Genomic DNA, 23,553 nt, shown 5'->3' with positions numbered 1-23,553 from the left:
GGTCTCTGAAAGAAGACGCCAGATCCAAGGACGAGCATTCAACAGCTGTTTTTTTGGAGCTGATTGTGGGAACAAACAAAAGGCAGTTAACACAGCGCACGCAGCTCTGTGGTTCGTACACAGTGTACAGCAGGCGAGCAGAGAGCCAAGGGGAGCTCGCCAAGAAAAGACAATACGAAAGGCAGCAGCGGGGGTGGGGCGGGGGAACTCATCATTATGGTTGCGATTCAAATTAAACGTAAACTTGAGAAGAGACTTGCTTCACTCTGGTAAGAAAGCCAAGGGAAGTCTGCAGCAAGTGGCCCAGGAGCTGTTGCTGAAGTTCACTTCTTACTCGGAGACCTTCAAAATTTAGTCTATTATTAATGGAACACAGGAAAAATAAAAACATATTCTTTTGATGGGCTGGTTCCTCCTAGAAGTTTCTAATTCCTCTCTTCTCCTCCTGTCTTCTTCCTTCGAATTCTTTTGCTTCTCCCTCTCTTCTCCCCAGTGGTCCCTTCCTCCTCTCTTTCCTCCCATTCTTCCTCCTTTCATCCTTCCCTCTGTCTCCTCCTTCCCTCCCCTTCTTCCTTCCTGTTCTTTCCCTTCCCTCTTCTTCCTCTATGCCCTTCTCCCAGCCTTGAGCCGGCTAAACCAGACCTTGTGTGCCACTGTCACCTAGCCCACCTAAGGCAGAGTCTGACCTAAGTGATGTCTATTGCTCTGCCACATCCACAGCTTCCTGCAAGAAGCTGACCACCCACAGAACAGCTGAGCTTGTTTTGCTGACGAGATCCTGGCAAAACAGAGGATGGGTTTCCCCCTATATATTCTGGGTTAAGATATTAAACAGCGAGCCTTGATCAGAACTTTGTCTTGGTTTCTTTATTTCTCTCGCCCGCCTGTCTGTTCTTTTTTCAGCCCAGCTCTCCTTCCAGGTGGACCCAGTTTGACCAAAGCTGCTGCACAGCTACAATCCTCCCCTCTCTCCTTCAAGCCTGTTCAGAGTAGAAGGTGAGATAGACCAGGGCAGGGTGGGTGGCAGCAGCGATGTTGGTAGCTAACTATGAACAGAACTGCTTGGCTTGCGACAAAGAAAGAATTCACGCTTTACACTACGGTTGGAGAGGAAAGGGGGAATTGAATAAGAAGAAAATGGAGGGAGCAGACCATGAAGAGAATGTAGGTATACTATATAAAATCCCAGAACTTTAGCAAAATGCGCAACAGCATGTGCTCACACTGTGAAGAGGGCTAGGGGAATGTTGCACAACAACCGGGAACTGGCCTGAATTTTGGCAAGGGAAGAAATCAAGACCACATGGAAGTTGACAAATTAGGATCACGAAGAAGAGTTAGTAATTTGTAGAAATTGGAGAGAGGGCTGCGAATCCTCATTGTGACAGTTGGGGTCTCTGCCAAGTTTACCTAACAACTCTCTGAAGACTGGAGAAGCTTCATCTGGAATGTATTTGCAAGGATTTGTGAAACATTTTTTTGGATGTTATTGTTGTGTTTTGTTTGTTTTTAAATTTCAACTATGTGGCTATGAAGCCATGGAGTGTCCTGCGTCACCCTACCTCCACTGCTTTGGGATAGCATTTCACTATATGGCCTAGTCTAGCCTCCTGGCCCACTTCCTGGCCCAGCCTCCTCAGTGCTGGGTGTACAGGTGCGCAGCGCTGCATCCATTCCTGCGCTGCTTTTCACTGAGGACTGTGCACTGCAGTTTTGAGTCCTACCTGGAATGATGATCAAATTTCTATAGTTCCATGAGTCCTTAATGCATACGTTCCAATTCTGGCCTACACCGTGGAGTGTCCACCACCCAGGTTAGATGATATCCTTCATCCTAGCAGCCACCAACAGTCCACCCACCCACTGATTCAGCAAGCCCACTGAGCACTTTCTATGTTTAAGACATTATCATTAGGACATATTATTCTAGGCACTTGGAATAAATAATAGACAAAACAGTCTGAATCTCAAAGGTCTCAGTCTGATAATGACTATAGTGGGTTGAATTGTATCTTAGCCTTATTCCCACCCCCAAACCCAAGATGCATCTGAGTCTTAGTTCCTGATACTGATGAAATGCTAGAGTGAGATTATTTTTGGATTTATGGTGGACTGTCAATCCAATGATAATGTCTTTTTAAGAGATCTAAAAGGAGAAGACAGAGAAGCAATGGCCATGTGAAGATGGAGGTAGAGAACTGTATGCAGGGACAAGCCAAGAGTGTGAGTGGATGGCAGCGACCACAGAAGCCAGGAGAGAGGCATGATGCTGGGTTTCCCCCAGGGACTTCAGTTTTCTAACAAGTCAGAACAGGAGACAAAGCAAAAGAGGAAGCAATTAGAGAAGGTTTTGTGTTGGGGTAAAAAAGAAATACATGACTTTTGACATTCAGACATGGTGGTCTAGGGATGCAGCTCACGCAGGAGCGCTTGCTTAGAACAGGGGAGGCTGTGGTTTCAAGCCCTAGGCTGAAAGAGTAGAATAAAAACTGTTGTATCAGAGGCAATCAAAGTGATGTGATAAATTGGCTATATGGGTCCAGTCACCTCAGGATGTACTTCAAATAAAACATCAGTCTGGCTACTAAGGTAGGGAACAGCAACCTTTTCTGGAAACACAAAACTGTGCTAATTAAATTTGTTCTCATTTGGTTGCTGTTTGCGAGTCTCTTGCTGTGTGCAGTACAGGCTGGTCTCAAGCTCATGATCCTACTGCCTCAGTTTCCCACGTGCTGGGATAACAAACATGTACCACCATACTTGTTTCATTAAATAGTTTAAAAAGGATTTATTTTTATTCCAGAAGTCCATTGGCAGAGGTGGGAAAAATCTCTGTCAGTTTGAGGCCATCCTGGTCTACAGGGATTCCAGTTCAGTCAAAGTTGTATATTGAAATCCTGTTCCAAAAAAATTATTCTACTTATATTTATATGAAGTAGAAACTTAAGAGTTCTTTGGAAAGTTGGTTGGATGGTGTTCTGCTAAAGCAAGCACATGATAGGGCATGTGATGAAAGATTCTTTGCTAACGACACACATTTATTGGTCTGCCTTACATTGTGTAGTTGAGCTGCATTTGTGAGGACGCCATAGAGAGAAATGCACCAAAAAACTTCTGATAGAATACTACAGTTGCTGCTTCCAAGGACTCGGGCTGATTGGATGCACGTGCTGAGGCCAGGCACATGGGGGACACGTGGGGTGGTTTGTATATGCTTGGCCCAGAGAGTGGCACTATTTGAAGCTGTGGCCCGGTTGGAGTAGGTGTGTCACTGAATGAATTAAGTGAATGATTACAATTTTGGAATTGCCCTTACCTAATAGAGAACTTGTGTATACAGAAAAGGATTTTTAAACCTGCAGAAGAGGGACTGTGGTATCCAGAGAATAGAAACTTTTATATAATGGAAAGGGTATGACAGGGAAAGAAAGAAAATAATGGTAAATCTAAAGGCACACTTTTCTTTCACTACCCAGGTATATAGGACCTACTTGCATAAGCAAGAGAGAGCACAGCATGTTCTACATATTGACCAGATGAATATTTTATTAAGGCTGCATGACTTAAGCCATGACCACCAGAAAGCACTTAGATAATTTTCTTCTTCAATTTCTCCTGATTGGCTACAGCCACCCTTGTTCTTCTATGAAACATCCTGAGATGATCAAGTCAGAAGACCTTGCTTTCATATCACAACTTAGAGCTGATTGTAGAGCCCTAATTCTAAGAAGAGCAAAAGCATCCTTTCTGCAGGTATGGTACATCTAAGGAAATGACATGAAGCAAGATACTCCTACAGAATGTTCTATTCTGTAGCGTTATTGAGAGACATTTTTCATTTATATATTGAATGGAGGAGTAAGGGGAGGCAGTTTTGCCTGCCAGCCATCATGAACTCTAATGGAATGATTTCATGTGAATCTGCTTTCCCTGCATCAGTGTGAGGGTTTGCATATGCTCTTCCCAGGGAGTGAGGCTCTGTATAAGAAGGTGTGGCTCTGTTGGTGTAGGTGTGTCACTGTGGGTGTGGGCTTTAAGACCTTCACCTTAGCTGCCTAGAATCCAGTCTTCTCCTAGCAGCCTTCAGGTGAAGATGTAAAACTCTCTGCTCCTCCTGCACCATGCCTGCCTGGATGCTGCCATGCTCCTGCCTTGATGATAATCAAGGACTGAACCTCTGAACCTGTAAGCCAGCCTCAAATGTTCTCCTTATAAGAGTTGCCTTGGCCATGGTGTCTGCTCACAGCAGTAAAACCCTGACAAAGACAGAGGGTATAAATAGGACTTGATGGAGTGACAGACAGAGCTGACTTGTGATCATAAAAAGAGAAATGGCACGAGAATATGTTCTACAGTGGTGTGGGGGAAGGGGATGCCTCAGTGGGCCCATGCTGAGGCCTCCCTTCCCCCTGAGGGACCAGACACACTATGGTATAGTATAGAATAGAGTTTATTCAGGGCATGGAAAAGGGTAGTAGAGGCAGAGAAAGGCAGAGAGAGGGAGAGAGTAGAGAAGCAGAGGCCGGCCATGACCGCGCGTGGAGAGAGGTGGGAAGGGAGGGGGAAGGGAAGAGCCAAAGAGACAGTAAAGAGAGAGGCTAAGAGATCAAGAGGCAAGAGAGAGGAGGGGCCAAGCAGCCCCTTTTATAGTGGGCCAGACCTACCTGGCTGTTGCCAGGTAACTGGGGTGAGGGGCATAGCTGGCTGTTGCCAGGTAACTGTGGGGTGGAGCTTAGAATCTTAACATGGTTTGCTGGTACAGCTAGCTATGCAATGTTTGTGGGTCTCATGTCTACACTGATTTTTGATTCCCTGAGAGAGGCACAACCAAGAACTTCTCCTGGTGTCCCTCCTGGTCCCTCCTGCTGACTGGAGCTGAGGCTGAGGCCTGGCTGTCTCTGCCAGGTCATGCCACCACTGTTGCTAACCCGACTCTACTTAACCTGACTGCTGGTGTATCTGTGATGTGTTTGTGAGTGGATCGAGCTGCTGCCTGCTGACCTGTGAACTGAACTGCTAATTTCCAGACAACAGAGATGGGAGTTGCTCCAAAGAACCTTTCTAAACAGGTTCACTTCCCCACGTTGGGCACCACCTATAGTTTTAATTTTTTTTCAAACCCTATTTTTAATGATGGTTCTTAAATGCTTTAACCTCCTTTGTAGCCTACCACCCACCAGAGGTAGTGGGAAAGAAAGTGAAGACTGGAGTTGCTCCAAAAAACCTTTCTAAACAGGTCCACTTCCCCTGTATTCTTTCTTTTCCACTACCTCTGGTGGGTGGTGGGTTACAAATAAGATTAAAGCATTTAAATAGCATCATTAAAAATAAAGTTAAAAAATTAAAATTACATTTATATGTATATCGTGTGTGTGTGTGTGTGTGTGTGTGTGTGTGCATCCTTCCATGCTAGCCACATGTGTGCAGGAACCTGAGGAAGGCATACAAGGATGTCAGATCCTCTGGAGCTTGAGTTTCAGGCAGGTATGAAGTGAGGATTGGGAACCAAACTCTGTCCTCCAGAAGAGCAGCAAGGTTGCAGCTCTTTAGACTTTATCCATTCAGTGTATCTGAGGTCAGCCCTCTGCCAGCAGCTCTGTTTCCCTTGCTTCCAGATCCTTCCATGCACATTGATTAATTGTGTCAGCTCTACTCCGTGAACTGCCAAAGCAAATAGAGACTTGTGGCACTTACCTGTCTCTGCCTGGTACCTTGCTATTTCCATGTAAGTTGGTGACTTGGGGTATTGGAGAAAGGGCTCTGTGGCTAAGAGCAATCGATAGCTGCTCTTCAAGAGGACCTGGGTTTGATTCCTAGCACCCATGTGGTGCCTAACAATGCCTGTAACTGCAATTGCAGGGGATATGACGCCTTCTGCTGGCCGCTGCAGGCAGCACATGCTACACTGAGAAGCACACAGGCAAAATACCTGTACACTTAAAACAAAAACAAATTTTAGAACAAGTTGATGATTGGCTCTCCAGGGCTTCTCTAGCATTCATCATGAAACTAAGTAGCTCGAAATGTTTTATTCTATCACATTTCTGGAGAGCAGAAGCCCAAAGTCAAAGTGTCACAGGATTGGTGCTGACAGGAAATGTGTGCCATGCTTCTCCCTAGCTTCTGACGATTTCTGACAATCCTTGGAATTCACTATTACATTATTGACTTTATGTTTTATTTTTTTCTTGAGGCAGTGTACTAGCTGGTTTTGTGTGCCAACTTGACACAGGCTGGAGTTCTCACAGAGAAAGGAGCTTCAGTTGAGGAAGTGCCTCCATGAGATCCAGCTGTGGGGCATTTTCTCAATTAGTGATCAAGTGGGGAGGGTCCCTTGTGGGTGGTACCATCCCTGGGCTGGTGGTCTTGGGTTCTATAAGAGAGCAGGCTGAGCAAGCCAGGGGAAGCAAGTCAGTAAGAAACATCCCTCCATGGCCTCTGCATCAGCTCCTGCTTCCTGACCTGCTTGAGTTCCAGTCCTGACCTCCTTTAGTGATGAACAGCAATGTGGAAGTGTAAGCTGAATAAACCCTTTCCTCCCCAACTTGCTTCTTGGTCATGATGTTTGTGCACGAATAGAAACCCTGACTAAGACAGACAGGGTCTCTCTTTGTAGACAAGGCTGGTCTTGAACGCGAAAAGATCTGCACCTTTGCCTCCTAAGGGCTGCCATTAAAGATGTGTGCTTCTGCCTAGAAGACACCCTGCCCAGCTCCATGTGGTGTAAGAGGGGCAGAAAACATCCAGAGGTCTGGGTGCCCCTAAGATGAGCAAGTAAGTGGGGGAGAGATGGGAGAGAAAGAGACCGTGGAACGGTGTGTGTACTGTGGAGAGGCTGAACTCGAAACTGGAGGGTGGAGGGGAACAGCCTCATGTGAATAGCCTGCGCTGCCACCTGCGGCCATGATGAGGTCCTGACCCAATGCTGCTGCTGAAGTTGCTGAAGATCATGTCCAGCTCTGCGTCAATGTCTGTGGCCCATGTTACCACCAAAGGTCATTCAGACATCCCCCTGGTCTGGGCTGCTACCCTGGGTCATATTGATGTCTGAGGACTGTGCAAAACTGCCTCCGCCCTTCACTGGCTGCAGCACTCTGGGAGACTGGGCCCCAAAATTTGCCTAGGAACTGAGGCAAAGCTGGTCCCAGTGATACGGCCCTGGGGGTGGGAGTGTGGGAGAGCAGCTCAGCCACCATCCGGGTCCAGATCCAATTGTGAGTCACCTTGTCCACGTAAGTATAGTATTTTCAAGGTCTTATCTGTGCCTCAGCACAAGCCAAGAACCACCTGCCCCCTTTGGCTTTTCAAGACAGGTTTCTCTGTAACAGACCTCGCTGTCCTGGAATTTTGCAGATCAGGCTGATCTCAAAATCACAGAGATCTGCATTCCTCTGCCTCCAGAATGCTGGAATTAAAGGTGTGGGCCACCACTGTCTGGCTAGGACCTCACTTTTTAATGGTAGTCTTGTGTTCTATTATCTGGCTCTACCAGTTTAAAAAATCCCATTTGTCAGTTGCTGGCAACTTGGGTTGCTTCGAGTTTTGAACTACTAGGAATAATGCTGCTATAAACTTTTATGACAACACTTTGTGTGAACATGTTTTCAGTCTTCTTGGGTATATATATATATATATATATATATATATATATATATATATATATATATATATATACCTGTGCATTGAATTGCAGGATCACGTGATAATTCTGTGTTTAACTTCTTTTTCATTGCTGGAGACTGAACGGAGATCTTTGCACATGCTAGGAGAACCCTCTCTCCCTAAACTATCTTATTTTCCTTGTTTTAATTTGTGCCATTGTACACTTCTGTGGCCCAGGAATGGGCCAGTTTGTCTTTGTTCTCACAGGAAGAAAAAGTTTAAAAACTCCCTTTCTTCTTCCCTGCCTTCCTTTGTCCTTAAGCATGTGCCCCAGGCCTAACAGTGTGGATTGCAAGAGAATGGTGCTACTGTCTTCCTACTTTAGGAATCCTTAGTCATGCAAGGAAGCAGTGTATTTATCTTCTTACATGTGTTAGATCCTTACGTGTCACTTCTTGTAGAACACAAACTGCAAAAAAGCCATACTAATGTTTAGGTTGTTTCCTCTTATAATGACATGCAATAGGAAATAAAAATATGTCCTAAAAGGAGCCAGGCTTGGTGTCATATCCTTGTAATCTCAATAATCAGAAGCAGGAGGATCTAGGGTTTGAGACCAGCCTTGGCTATATGGAGAGAGTGTGAGGTCAGCCTGGGATGCATGAGACTGTGCCTCGAAAGGAAAAGTCCTAAACTGATCAAACAAACAGACAGACAATCTCTCTCTCTCTCTCTCTCTCTCTCTCATACACATACACACAGAGAGAGCATACATAAAAAGAAAGATTTCGTTTTTTAAAATTTAAAATGTTATTTATGAATGAATGCATGTTTTGCCTGAATATGTATGAGTACCATGTATCTGGTACCCACAGAAATCAGAAGAGGGGGCTGGAGAGATGGCTCAGCAGTAAAGAGCACTGACTGCTCTTCTGAAGGTCCTGAGTTCAAATCCCAGCAACCACATGGTGGCTCACAACCATCCGTAAAGAGACCTGACATCCTCCTCTGGTGCATCTGAAGACAGCTACAGTGTACTTAGATATAATAATAAATAAATAATCTTTAAAAAATAAAAGGAATCAGAAGAGGGCATCAGATCCCCTGGAACTGGAATTATGGGTGGTTGTGAGCCACCGTGTGTATACTGGAAATCAAACCTGGGTCCACCTCAAGGCCATTGAGTGCTGGACGCTGAGCATCTCTCCTGCCCCAGTGAAGAAATTTTATATGTCAATAGTTAATGAAGGCTTGGGGTCAGGGGTGCTTAAAATACTGGTTGGGTTCACAGTGATTTTTTTTTCTTTTTTAGGGCTGGGGTAAACAAATTGAAGGGAACATGGGGAAGGAGGCAAGGGGAGTGAATCGAGGAGAAGGAAAGTATATGGATTAGGGGTATAAAGGCAGCAGAGAAAACATTGCATGTTAGCTGTGGGGAAAAAGAACAGATGTACATGAGGTATGTATATGTACTTCCTACCTCAGGCTATCGAGAGGCCACTGCACACCTGGCTGGAAGGATGAAGTAGAGTCCACATAAGAGCCTTTCCCAATGAGCTTCAAGTTACAGCAGATCAGGGAATACTTGATGGGCTGTGAATCTTAGCCTGTAATCCCACATATGGGTGTTTAGTTGGAATTTTTATATATGGATAGTTATATGGGGGTGAGTGTGGGCAGAGGTCAGGACGTTACTTACACTGGGGCCTATGAGATGAGACAAAAGGGCTTTGTTTTGATTTGTTTTTTTTTCTGAGACAGGGTTTCTCTGTGTAGCCCTGGCTGTCCTGGAACTCACTCTGTACACCAGGCTGGCCTCCAACTCAGAAATCCACCTATCTGCCTCTGCCTCCCGAGTGCTGGGATCACAGGTGGTGACAAAAGGGGCTTTAAGGGGGGTGATGGGTGATAAAAGAAAAACATGTGAAATGAAAATAAAAGAGGGATACTGGAGGTAGAAGGGGACAACTGGGGACAGAAGGGGCAGGGTTATGGGAGGTATGAGAAGGTCATAAGGAAATTAAAAAAAACTAAATCTTATAAAGGCAACATATTTTCTGGTTTTGAATGACAGAACTTACATTTTCATTTGGAAGTTTTTAGATTTATTTATTTCATTTTGTGTGTATGAGTATTTTGCTTGCCTGGATGTATATATGTGCACCACAGCTGTGTCTGCTGCTTCTGGGAGTCAGATTATCTTGGCACTGAAATTATGGTTATGAAATAATGGTCGAACCCAGGTCCTCTGCAAGAGCAAAAATGCTACTGAACACACTCTCTCTACCTCCAACACTTTTCATGGTTTACTGAGCTCAATAAATCAAGTAGCTGGCTTCACACCTGGCAGTACTACATACACATTTACATGGAGGGCGTTATGGATACAGAAAGGGATGGGGAACTGGGCCTTGGTTCTAAGTTAGCACTTAATGCATTGCATGCTGTAGACCAGAACAGCATTTTATGTATTTTATGAGGACAGGAGGGAGTAGAGACTCAAAACTCTCCCATCTTCAAAGTTTCTTCTTGAATGCGATAAAGTATGCGATTGGATGCATAAGTTGACTTATGACTTTCTCTTAAAAGTGTTTAAATAAGATCTAATTTGGAGTTGATTGCTGTTTTATCTCTTCAAATCCTGGAAAATCTTAGCTGATCTCGTACACTGCTGACTTCATTAAAAGTGTTGTTTTGCTAAGGAGCCCATAAATTACGGTGGTTAGAGAGTCCTCTAAATTGCAGGGATGGAAGAGAGCAGGATGACAGCTAAAGGCAGCCAGAGATGGTTGTCTGTGTGACTTGGTATCTTATCTTTTCTCTCCTGCAGATAAAACCTGCCTGCCATTAACTTCCTTTTGTTTCTTGATCCAGTGTCCATCCAGTGTGTTAAAAACAGGCTCAAGTTTGTGAAAAGATGAAGGCTTCTTCTCAGTTACTTGTCTAAGGTCTCTCAATTAGACTACCCAAGACTAGAATCTAGTTTCCTTTGTGCTTAAATTAAAATGAGTTGCATTGCATTTAGAGATTCTACTCATTTACTTTTGCAAATATCATTTGGGGGCTATGTGTGAGCGCGCGCGCACACGCGCGCACACACACACAGTTTTCCTTTATTGAGGTTTAAACCTCTGTCTGGCTAAAAAAGTTTAGTTTGCACAAAAACATCACCACAGATAGTTTTTTAAGACTTTGAAAAAGTTCTTCGTTGGCAATTCTATTAACCATTAGACAAGAAATTACAGAAACAAACAAACTGTCTGCTTAATTCAGCTCTTCAATAGAATTTCACTTAGGAATATGTGTTTCCATCCCAGAAATGATTAGTGGATGGTTAAATTACAAGAGGAAGAAGAATTAACATTTTGAATGAAAGCGCATATAATGAGGGAGCTTGAAGTGGGAGAAAATTACTCCCAAATAGAATAGAATTTTGAACAAGAGAAAAACTGGTCCAGCTATTTATGTACATTTCCCATTTCGATCATTACACTGTGGGTTCTTTTTTAGTTTTGGCTGGTCTTTTATTAATTTTCTTTTAAGACAAGGTCTCATGGTGGAGTCCAGGCTGGCCTGCAGCTCTTGGTCTTCCTGCCCCCAGCTTCCCTCCCCCCCCATGGGATGACAGTGTGGGGCATCTCGCAAGGCTGCTTGAACACTTACAACTTTTCTCTCTAGGGCTTTGCTGGTGCTTTATTGCGCAGATAAAGCACACTCTTCATCCAGAGCCTCAGATGAGCCTGCAGATTGGTCAGGGGCACAGGGATAAAGCTGGTCTCACTTCCTTTTCATTTACTATCCCGGGCACTTAAAAAAATACCCAAGAGCTGGACATAGAAAACAAGGATTTTTAATTTTCTTTTTATTATTTTACTATGCTGTGGGTGTTCAAACAAGAATGGATGCCATAGGCTCACATATTTGAATACCCCCAAACACACACACACACACACACACACACACACACAATTGGTAGAACTGTTTGGGGAGGGTTAGGAGGTGTAGCCTCATTCTGAGAGGTGTGTCACTTGGGGTTGGGGGTTTAGAATTAATTTTTTTAAGTTTTTTTCCCCCTTTGTTTTTGTCTTTTGGTTTTTTTTTTTTTTTTTTTTTTTTTGAGACAGGGTTTCTCTGTGTAGCCCTGGCTGTCCTGGAACTCACTCTGTAGACCAGGCTGGCCTCAAACTCAGAAATCCACCTGCCTCTGCCTCCCAAGTGCTGGGATTAAAGGCCTGTGCCACCACTGCCCGGGAAGGTGGGGGTTAGAATTCAAAAGGCCAATCAATCCCAGTAGCTCTCTCTGCCTGGTGCGTGTGGACTGAGATGTGAGTCCTGAGCTACTGCTGCAGCATGAAGCCTGCCTTCTGGGCTGCCATGCGTCCTCCCATGATGCCACCCGTGCTCTAACACTCTGGAACTCTGAGCCTCAAATCAGCTACTTTTTCTTCTAAGTTGCTGACTGCCTATGGAAGTCAGAATAGGGCATTCTGGTACTGTAACTATAGATGAGCTGCCATGTAGGTGTTGGAAATCAAAACCCTGGTCCTCAGGAAGAATAGCCAGTCATGTTTTATTCTGTTTTTTTTTTTTTTAAGGTCTTATATTTTTGGTTGTGAACCTAGCCTTTAACTGCTGAGCCATCTCTTCAATCCCACTTGGGAGGAAGAAACCAGAGAGCTGAGAGAGGGAGGGAGGGAACTGGGTGGAAGAGGGGAAGTAGGTGGGGGAAAATGGGGACATGATCTGGTATTGGGTGGGGGCAACAGGACTGAAGCCCTGAGGGTCAGCAGAAAGAATGGAAACAGGCAACCTCGGGGGTAGGAAGATGGGAGGACCCTCTAGAATGTACCAGGGACCTGGGAGGTGAGAGACTCTCAGGACTCAAAGGGAGGGACCTTGGATTAAATGCCTGACAGTGGGGAGAGGGAACTTGTAGAGACCACCTCCAGTAGGCAGATAAGACATCAAGTGGAGGAATGGGGTTGTCATCCCACAGTCAAAAATTCTGACCTGGAATTGATCCTGTCTAAAAGATTTGTAGGGACAAAAATGGAGAAGAGCCTGAGGAAAAGGAGGTCCAGTGACAGGCCCAACCTCGGATCCATCTCAAGGGGAGGCTCCAAGGCCTGACACTATCACTGAGGCTATGGTGTGCTTACAGATAGGAGCCTAGCATGGCTGTCCTCTGAGAGCCCCAACAAGCAGCTGACTGAGACAGACACAGATACTTACACCCAACCAATGGACAGAAGCCAGGGACTGCTGTGGTTAATTTAGGGTTGAATTAGGGAAAGGCTGGAAGAAGCTGAGAAGGAGGGCAACCTCATAGGAAGACCAGCAGTCTCAACTGACCTGGACCCCTGAGATCTCTCAGACACTGAGCCACCAACCAGGGGAGGGGGGAGAGGGGAAGAGAGAAGGGGAAGAGGGAGAGAGGGGAGGGAGGGGGAGAGGGGAGATGAGAAGGGAGAAGGGGGAGGGGGGGAGATTCTTTCTAATTAGCTCAGGCTGGTCTAGAATTCCCAATTTTTCTGCCTAAGCCTCCTGAGTTCTGGGATTATATACCTATTTCATCACAACTGGTTCTGTTTCTATGGTTTTGATGCTTTTAGATACTTCACATGAATGGAATCATGATTCACTCCTTTTGCTTGGGACAGGAGCTCTTCATTTTTTTACATTTCTCTCCAGTCTCTGTATTACTGGGATGTGAATGGCTCTGGTCAGTGGGCATGCATTGGTGAAGGCTTTCTCCACAAGGATGGAGGGGCATTCATGTTCTCCAGCTCTAAAGAGGCTGGCAGGGCTTAAGCAATCATTCGCAGAAGGTCTAAGAGGTAAGGCTGTTGCCTAGGGTAAGGCGTAGGTGGCAAGCCACACCTGAGAGCTATTGTTATATCTGTCTGAGATTGCATCTATGTGATTCAATCCTACTAATTAGGTGGTCAGAGAAGTCACTGAGAAGCTCTCAAGGGCAGAAGGCTGCAGCGTTTCTGCATTTGCCTGTTGTTCACTCTTGGATGCTGCTGAGATATTTCATATCTACAGTACAGTTGAACCACATTAACATTAGTGGACGCATCATACAGTTAACTAGTTATATACAAGCTGCCTGTACATGACTATATCCTCAGCCAAGTAACTGCCACCTTTGGGAGTTCAGCTGTGTCCCCTTGCCAAAGAATTATCCCAGCTGAGCTTGATGACTGTTTATATCTCCCCCTGGAGTATCCACCTGTTATATTCAAATCTGCCTTAATAGGTCTCTTGAGGGGATGGATTAATATATATTAATATATTATATATTATGTGTATGTATATGTATATATACTGTATACATACATAAATATATATACACACGCTGGGGAGGTATAGGGCAGGGGATGCTTAATATTTGAGTAAGTTGTCATTTCTTATGGGCAAAGATGGTCTTGTGACACCTTTTGAGGGTGGGGAGCACTAACATCTCTGAAGGCAATCCTTCACCTATGCTCTGTAAGGAAGCCCAATAAACTCACTGGTTCCCCAGAGGAATCTTTAGTGGGATAGTGCCACGATTTGCCATCGGACCTTGGGAGAAGGGGTAGTTGCTGGAATTGTAGCAACTGTCTAAATTTCGAGGGAATGAAGCTAAGAGTAAGCATTCACATCTCTTCAGAAATTCTGGCGGACAGAAAAGGCAGAGATGACATGCAGGTGCTGTCAATGAACAGTGGCAGTCCTGAAGCGGAAACTCCATGTCTCAAACATGTCAGAGTGGACTTCCAGGATCCCTTAGCGCACTCATCTGTGACAAAGTAAAATTAGTCCCCTGGCGACCATTACAGCTGACTCACATGGCCTGAGCCCTGAGCACAAAGTCCTTCAGGCTCAGCTCGATGACCCTTGTCCAAAGGAGGATCTAAGGAAGTGAAAACCAGCCCCGTTGGGAGTGAGGCCATGATGTTTTCAGGTACACCAAAATAGCACTCATGGGAAATAAATAATGTCCCAAGAATGCCACTTGTTTGGAATTGGACAGGAAAAAAAAAAAAGGCCACTCTTTAACCAGGTCAGCTCCTTTAACATTGACAATTTGAGCTTTGTCTTAATTCTCCTGACCTGTAAAACACAAGATTGCCAATTATTGTACTGCCCTTGTGTCCTGACAATATGGAACCCAGGACACACTAACACTTCCTTAAGATTTCCTCAGAATCCCTTAACATCTATCTGCCTTTCAAGTTCGAATCCCTATTCCCTCTTATATTGGAGGAACCGTCTCTCAAGACCCCCGAAGCAATGTTTTCCTGGCAATGCTTAGCTCCACGAAGCTAACTTGCTGTGGTCTACAGGTGTGCTCCTGTGAGCTTCTGCCCAAGCCTCTCTGCTGTCAGGTGCTTAGCATCAGAATTGTGAAAGAAAACTGAGTAGGCACTCTTTTCAAACCTTGGCATTTTCTTCTTTTCTCTTTCCTGTCTCCGACATAGTTTAATACCAGACGTCCCTCTTTTTAAAATGGCCACTATTCCAAGGGAAACGGTTTAGGAAGCTATTGCTTGTGAAAATTCAAGAGAATATAAAGCTGTGCTGAGCATCGTCAATGTAACTAGGGATTGATCATTGGATGCTATGGGTATCTGGCAGATTTAGCTTGATGAAGCGAGAGGTACATGAGGCTCCATGCAAACGGGGGTTAAAGGACCCTACCTGATCGCCAGGCCTCGAGCTTGGGACTAAGGTGAAATTAAGTTAGGCACTAGTATAAAAATTTAATGTAGTGGTAAAAGTTTTTTAAAACCCTTAAAGGCAAAAATATTGTCAGCAGTATTTTGAAAAAAATGTTTGAGCCAAAGAATCTATGATGAATGCAAATTTTTAAACAAAAATAAAAAATCTGGGTGCTTATAATCCCAGCACCCAGAAGGTGGAAGCAGACAGATTTGGAGGCCAGTCTGATCTACAGAGTGATTTCTAGGCCAGCCATGGCTACATAGTGATTTCCATATCTAGATCCTGCCTTAAATAACCCAACAACAACAACAACAACAACAACAATAATAGTAATATAAAAGATTTATGTCAGGCTGGAGAGATGGCTCGGGGTGTGAGAGCACTGACTGTTTTTCCAGAGGATCTGGGTTCAATTCCCAGCATCCGCATGGCAGCTCATAATTGTTTGTAACAAGATCTGACAGCCTCACACAGACATGGAAAACCAATTTGCATGTGCAAAACACCAATGCACATAAATAAATAAACATTTATGGCTATAGTTGCATAACCCTGGAGAATTAATATCTCACCTACCCTCATCCTAGCCCCATCCCTAGAACGGACAATGACTAGTCATATGGGGCCAATGGTTTTCTCACTACTCTAGATTTTAGCCTCATTGGGAATTACTAATCCCAAATGGAGAAGGAGTTCAAGTATACACCTTGGTAAAGGGATACTTGACCGGAGAGAAAATGGTTTTCACGATATGTGGTTCAATGTTAAGTGGAGCTGAAATTTCAGGCTTGAATCTGGCTCAAGGAGATAACAGATGATAATATATGACCACGCTGCTCTTTCTAAAGAGCTATTCTATGGTGGTAACTTAGTTGGGTGACTCTTAGAGAGTCTTAGAGTTTCAAATGGAGGGATGTCAGAAGCAACAAAGGACATTGCTATTACAATTTGGGTGACTAGAGCGTCCCTTTCATGGGAGGAGCCAAAGCTGAGCATGTGTTACATGTATGGAAAACATGTGGGACAAAATAAAACCCCCAAGAAGCCAGAAGGCAGGCATGTGGAAATCATATTTCCATGTATTCTGCCCAGAATGAAGTCATCTGAAGAGATGTAATCCTCTCTCCTTTTTTTCCTTTTTCTTTTTTCTTTCTTCCTTTTTTTCCCCTTGGGACAGGGTTTCCCTGTATAGCTCTGGCTGTCCTGGAACTCACTTTGTCGATCTAAGTTGTGGCCTCGAACTTAGAAATCCACTTCCCTCTGCCTCCCAAGTGCTGGGACTAAAGGTGTGCACCCCTGCCACCTGGTTGGGATGTAGTTTCTGATAGTTGGTTTTCTTTTTTCTTTTTTTCTTTTCTTTTCTTTCTTTTTTTTTTTTTTTTTTTTTGGTTTTTTGGAGGCAGGGTTTCTCTGTGTACCCCTGACTGTCCTGGAACTCACTCTGTAGACCAGTCTGGCCTCGAACTCAGAAATCTGCCTGCCTCTGCCTCCCAAGTGCTGGGATTACAGGTGTGCGTAACCACTGCCCAGCGTTTCTGATAGTTTTAAGCACTATCAGAAGAACTAGGCTAGGTGCTCTATGTAAAAAAATCAGGTTCTTGGGGCAAATATGGAAGGAAAAGATTACATTGCTAGGAAAAATATTGTTAGAGAAATGTAAAGGTAACTTTTATTCTCTTGTATTAATTGTTATCTCTGGAATTTACTGCCTCCATCTGCTAATCTATGCCTAGTCCTGGAAGCTTCTAGCTTTCACATAATCCAATCTAGGCCTAAGCTTACTCTTTTCTTTCTCTTTCTTTCTTATCTCTGGCTGGCTAGCTCACCTCAGCTGTTCTGGCTCAAACTCCTCCAAGCTAACTGATCCAGCCTGGCTTCTCTGAGCTTCTCCCGAGTGCCCCGCTCGGCCTCAGACCATCTGCTCTAATCTTCCGGCTCCTTCTCACTCTCTCTGGCCCATTCTGTCTTCACCTGTGTCTAGCTTGTTCTCTCTTCAGTCTCTGTACAACTGTTCCAGTAAAACTGCCTCTCTCTCTCTCTCTCTCTCTCTCTCTCTCTCTCTCTGCCTCTTAATTAGACATCACTTTCAATCATGGGTACTTCCTTCTATAAACTAACTTTAATGCTATTGTGAGGGATTGAAGGTGTGTACTAAGGGCTGAGCACAGCTTTTTTAAAAATGTTGGCTACTTTTTAAAAAAAATATTTTATGTATGTAAGTACACTGTAGCTATCAGAAGAGGGCATCAGATCTCACTACAGATGGTTGTGAGCCACCATGTGGCTGCTGGGATTTGAACTCAGGACCTCTGGAAGAGCAGACAGTGCTCTTAACCCCTGAGCCATCTCTCCAGCCCCTAGAAACAGCTTTTCCCCCCAGTAATTAACACAATCTCGGGGTTCACGGTGTGATCAAATATTCTGCAACAGAGAAATAACAAAACAGCTGTAGAAAAGCTTTTAAAGTCTTAGCATTATTTTTTCTTTCATCTTTTTGTGGCTGTAGGGATTGAACCTGGGGCCTTTTGCATGTGAGGCAAGCATATCACTGAGATTTATCTACAGAGTTCTTAGTGTTCTGAGATGGTTTTATTGGCAAAGTATCACATCCCTGAGTTGCCTATGTTGGATCTGAGACACTAAACTGCTTTTAGCATAAGTAATTGATATCTTAGTTACTGTTCTACTGCTAGGACAAGACACCATGACCAAGGCAACTGAACCCAAGTTATGTGACATTTTTATCAGGATTAAGATATGAACTGAGAGCTGGTCATGGCGATTTGCACACCTGTAATACGGCAGGAGGATTAAGAGTGTAAGTGCAGCTTGGGTGCGTTGTTTCGAAGGAAGGAAGGAAGGAAGGAAGGAAGGAAGGAAGGAAGGAAGGAAGGAAGGAAGGAAGGAAGGAAGGAAGATCTTGACTATAAGCCATCACCCGAAACCATGTAAGTAGTGTCCAGGTTTCAGCTGGGAGCAGGCCTATGGACGGGAGAATCCAGCAAAGCGGCTGAGAGCTGGGCTGCATCCGAGGGCAGACATGGGAGTCTGCATTCTTTGTCACTTGCCAGATTTTCCACAGTAGTACCTCTCAGACTCCGTGAAAGGGTCAAAGGAAAAAATGCTCATTCCGACTTAGAGATTTTGGGGTCCTGGGGTATAGCTTGCCCATGTCTCTGTCTCTTTCTCTCCTCCCTTCCCTCCCTTCCCTAAACAGGATGGTCTTGAACTCACTGTAAAGCCAAGAAAGACTCTGAAGGTCTGATTGACCTTCCTTTATTGACCTCCCAAGTGCTCGGCCTGTTTTGTTTTGTTTTTGTTTTTCCAATTTTAAATTTTTTAATATTTTATTTTTGTTTGAGACAGGGTCTCTCTACATAGTTCTGTCAGTCCTAGAACTCAATATGTAGACCAGACCTCAAATACCTGCCTCTGCACCCTCCCGAGTGCTAGGTTTAAAGGCATCTGCCACCACACCTGCCACCACTGCATCTTGTTAATGTACTTCTGAGGGCACTCAGGGCTTTCTACACATTAGGTACATGTTCTCCCAACTGTGTGGCCTCCCTGGCCTGAGTACCTTCGTATTACCCACTCTCTTTCTCTCTCAGAATGAGTGTTTTGCTTGCATGCCTACATGCATGCTTGGTGCCTATGGAGGTCAAAAGAAGATGTTAGGTTCTGGGGAACTGGAGTTGTGGGTGGTTATGAACTATCATGTGGGTGTTAGAAACTTTGTAAGAACACCAAGTGCTCTTAACTGCTGATCTATCTCCAGCCTGGGAGCCTAAATTTCTTTTAAAAAAAGCACAACACACATACACACACACACATACACACACACACACACATACACACACACACACACACACACACACACAGTGTGTGTGGGTGTTTTGTCTGCATGTATTTCTGTAACTTCTGTGTGTGGTGCCTGTGGAGGCCAAAAGTATATGTGTTGGGTCTCCTGGGACTGAAGTTACAAACAGTTCTGAGCTGCCATGTGGGTACTGGGAATTGAACTCTGGTCCTCTGCTAGAGCCACCAATACTCTTTTTTTGTAAATCTTTAATCTTGTTTACAGTCTGGTTGTTATCTCCCTCCAGTTCTGTCCTCTGACGGTTCCTCATCCCATTCCTTGCTCCACGCCCCCCCATACCCTCACTGTCTCCAAGAGGATGTCCCTACGCCCCGCCCCCCATTTTCCACACCCCACAGACCTCCCCACTCCCTGGGGCCTCGTCTCTCAAGAGTTAGGTACATCTTCTCTCACTGAGGCTAGACCAGGCAGTCCTCTGCTGTATATGTGTCGGGGGCCTCAGACTAGCTCCTGGATGCTGCCTGGTTGAATTAGGGAAAGGCTGGAAGAAGCTGAAGAAGCTGAGGAGGAGGGTGACCCATAGGAAGATTAGCAGCCTCAACAAACCTGGACCCCCGAGATCTCTAACACTGAGCCACCAATACTCTTAACCTTTGAGCCATCTCTCCAGTCCCCAAGAGATGGCCTGAATTTCTAATGAGCTCCCAGAGATGGCAGTGCAGATGGTCTTAGTACAAAATATAGTACATGGCACTGTATTTGGGTTGTATTAATTTTCTTTTTTGGCCAAGAGAATTCGAGAGTGAAATGAATGCTGTTAGCTACTTTCAAATATTTTACTCAGTAAAAAAGTACAGTCAACTAGGAAAGAGGTTGCTGGGGGCATCAACCTTATCTTTTATCTCGTTCCATTTCAAATGAGGACAGCTGCATTTTAGCCCCTAGCACCAACTCCTTTCATACTCTTCAATTCAAAGCACCAGGAAAAACTGGAACAGGGAGGGACAGAAACTTAAGAGACATCTTGATCACTATGCATTATGTTAGGAGCTATTTTTCTTTCAGAAGAAAATGTTTCCTGTTCCAGAAAATAAGTCGTGCGTGCTGACGTGCCTGCGGTGGGGATGCGCCTGCGGTGGGGACTGGGGATATGCGTGTGGCATGGACCTGCGTGAGGCATGGACCTGTGTGTGGCGTCGACCTGCATGCAGTGTGGATGTGTGTGTGGTTGGGATGTGTGTGCAATGTGGATGTGCGTGCATGCATGTTTTAGGGGTGAGGGAAAAGCCAATATGTAAAGGCACAGAACAGGGACTTGCATTTGCCAATATTAAATAGTTGTAATTCCTGTAGATATTAGGGAGAGTCTCCAAATTTATCACTACAATTTTACAGTAAGACAGATTCTTGATTGGGCCATAGAAAGGACTTGTATTGGGTAGGAAACATTGCATTGTCTTAAGATAGGCAGACATCTTAAGCCTGAGAATGTTAAATGGATCTCTTAATGGGAAATAATGGGCACCCTCTTGTTATTTCCACATGCTAGTGTGTTCTACAATGTCACCCATACATTGGGCAGCTGTTCTTTTCTTAACCACACTCCATGCCTACAAAATTCCCATTTAGCAAAAAGAATCCCATTCAGCACTGTGCATCTCAATTACAATCTGTTTCAAATTGCAGATGTTGAAGAATGGCGAAAGCCCACTGCAGCAAAACTCCCCACAGGCAGGAGAACCATCACCTAGGGCCTGGCCTTTCTCACCAGAGCTGGGAACCCAGTGTGAGCTGTTGCTGGCCGGGCAGGGCAGGGCACGGGGGTGGGGGGGGGTGCAGGAAGGGAGGTGTCTGTTGTAGGTACGGGAATTTTATAACCATTTCCAGCTCTTTTTACATTTTTCACATGTATGTGGCATGCATGTATATGTGTAGGTTTGCGCATGCACGTGTGTTCACATGTGGAGGCCCGAGGTTGAGATAGAGCATTATCCTCGGTCTCTCTTCCAAACCTCATTCATCGAAGCAGGGTCTCTCAATCAAACCTAGAACTTTTTGGTATGGCTAGACAGCATCTTCTGACAGTCTGGTTTTGTAGGAATTTCAGGCAGGCTGCCGCACCCACCCGCAATGTGTCTGGGTTCTGTGGATCGGGTCCTCAGGTTTGCAAGGTCAGTGTTTTAAGCACGGAACAATTTCTCCAGCCTCCCACCCCTTCCCCATCCCTCTATTCATCACTCTTTCTCAGTTTCCAGCATACATTCTTCCCAGCCTGTAGAAGTGGCCATTCTCGTGGGTTTTTGTTTTTTGTTTTGTTGTTGTTGTTTTTTGAGACAGGGTTTCTTTGTGTCTCCCTGGCTGTCCTGGAACTCACTCTGTAGATCAGGCTGGCCTCAAACTCAGAAATCTGCCTGCCTCTGCCTCCCAAGTTCTGGGATTAAAGGCATGTGCCACCACCGTCCGGCACAAGTGGCCATTCTCAAAGACTAGATCCCAGTTTTTCTTTTTATAATTTTATATATTTAGTTGCTATGTTATTAATGACATAGTTATGATATACAGTCCTTTTGTTTCTTTAAACTGTGCCTTTCTGACAATCTTTTAATTTTCGTTTTTATCTTTTAATTTTTAAAGGCAAGATTGCACGATCCGCCAGGCTCCAGCGCTGGGGTTATAGACTTGTGTGCCACCATACCTGGTTCCCTCTGTCATTGTTTTGTATGTATGTGTTGACATGTGTATGTGCTCATGTGCACATATGCATATGGAAGTCAGGGCACAACTTTAATTAAGTGCCACTCCTCTAGAGCAGTGCTTCTCAACCTGCGACCCTTTAATATAGTTCCTCATGGTGTGGTGACCGCACCCCCAACCACAAAATTATTTTTGTTGCTACTGTTATGAATCATAATGTAAATATTTTTGGAGAGAAGAGGTTTCCCAAAAGAGTCAGGACTCATGACTCACAGGTTGAGAACTGCTGCTGAAGAGTCATCCACCTCACTTTTTGACAAGATTCCCAGTAGGCTCGGCTGGGCCAGCTGTGGAGCCCCATGTCTTCACCTCCACAGCGCTGAGATTACCAGTGTCTATGAACAAGCCTGTTTTGTTTTTGATTTTTAAATGTGGATTCTGGGGCTTGAACTCAGGTCCTAATGTTTGCAAGGCAAGCACATTACCAAGTGAGCTTTCTCCCCAGACCCTCCTGTTATTTTTGTTTGCCTTTAATTTTAGCACTAGGACTCTTACTCAGGGCTTCACACAAGTTAGGGAGGTGCTCTGCCACTGAGCTATATCCCCTGCAATATTCTTTTAAAAAATATATTTTAATATTCTTTAGTTTCTCTCTCTCTGTGTATATATGTATGTGTGTGTAGTATGTAGGTGCATGTGTTGGGGTGACCACAGAATCCAGAACACTTTTTTGTTCCCTGTGTATGAATGTTTGCCTACATCATGTATGTATGTATACCATCTGCCTATCTGGTTCCAGAGTAGACCTGAAGGAAATACCAGCACAGAGACATCTCCAGGCCTCTAAACCTACTTTCTTACAAGTTTGTATAGTAGAAAACCTTAGGAGATAAAGCTGCTATGGCCTTATGGGGTTCAGGGCAAAAAAAGTTCCTTCAAGAGCAGGGTGGGCCACTTTGCAGCTTTTGAAAGCACCACTATTTCCTGGACTAGAGAGAAGGTCCAGTGGTTAAAAGAACTTGATGCTTTTGAAGAGGGCCTGGGATTCAGTTCCCAGCAGCCACATAATGGCTCACAACTACCCATACCTTTAGTTCCAAGGAATGGGATGCCACCTTCTGACCTCTACGGGCACATATGTGGTGGAGATATACCTGCAGGCAAATGCTCAAACATGTAAAATAAATAAATCTGAAAAAATTAAAACATTGCTATTTCCTGCGCTTGGCTTTCTCAGCTGTGGCACATTTTCACTGCATGTACCACACTTACCTGGGCCTGGATTGCCGGTGCCTTCATGGGACTTAAGGGAGAAAGGAATGAATGTAAATCTGTATTTCACGCTGCTTACCACGTTGTAAATAAAAGTCCTTTGTTTTGACTAGATTCTCGTGTCTTCTTCCAACATCCATAAAATGATAGCAGGCTAACTTGTCTTAAGAGCAGGATAAAAATCTTAAGGCCCTTTATAATTTTGTTTTATGGAGCAGTGTGGAGACTGGGCTTCCCTTTGGAGCCCAGGCCCAGCCTTGAACCCCAGGCAATCAGTCCTCCTACCTCAGATTCCAAAGTGTTGGCTTACAAGTTTGAGCTATCATTCCTGAAACTTTGTATTTTTAGTGTTGTGGCATCCTTTATACAGTATTTTTTACTGATGGGTGCTCCCACTGATGCAGAAGAAACTCAAGTGAATAGAATGATGTTATAAAGGATGTACTAATAGA

General features: G+C 44.5%; 1 protein-coding gene across 1 annotated transcript in view; it reads right to left on the bottom strand.

Annotated features, from left to right (window-relative positions):
• LOC127674482 (transcription factor SPT20 homolog) overlaps positions 1–23,553 on the bottom strand; it is a 45,459-nt gene that overhangs the window by 14,303 nt on the left and 7,603 nt on the right. The window contains exon 2 of the mRNA XM_052170248.1: positions 23,102–23,132. Within this exon, the coding sequence (XP_052026208.1) occupies positions 23,102–23,132 (31 nt within the window). The remainder of the gene's footprint in view (positions 1–23,101; positions 23,133–23,553) is intronic.

The sequence above is a fragment of the Apodemus sylvaticus genome, chromosome X, assembly GCF_947179515.1.
Source record: "Apodemus sylvaticus chromosome X, mApoSyl1.1, whole genome shotgun sequence".
Lineage (NCBI taxonomy): Eukaryota > Metazoa > Chordata > Mammalia > Rodentia > Muridae > Apodemus > Apodemus sylvaticus.
The sequence above is the reverse complement of the archived record's forward strand: the minus strand, read 5'-3'. Positions and strand labels throughout refer to the sequence as shown.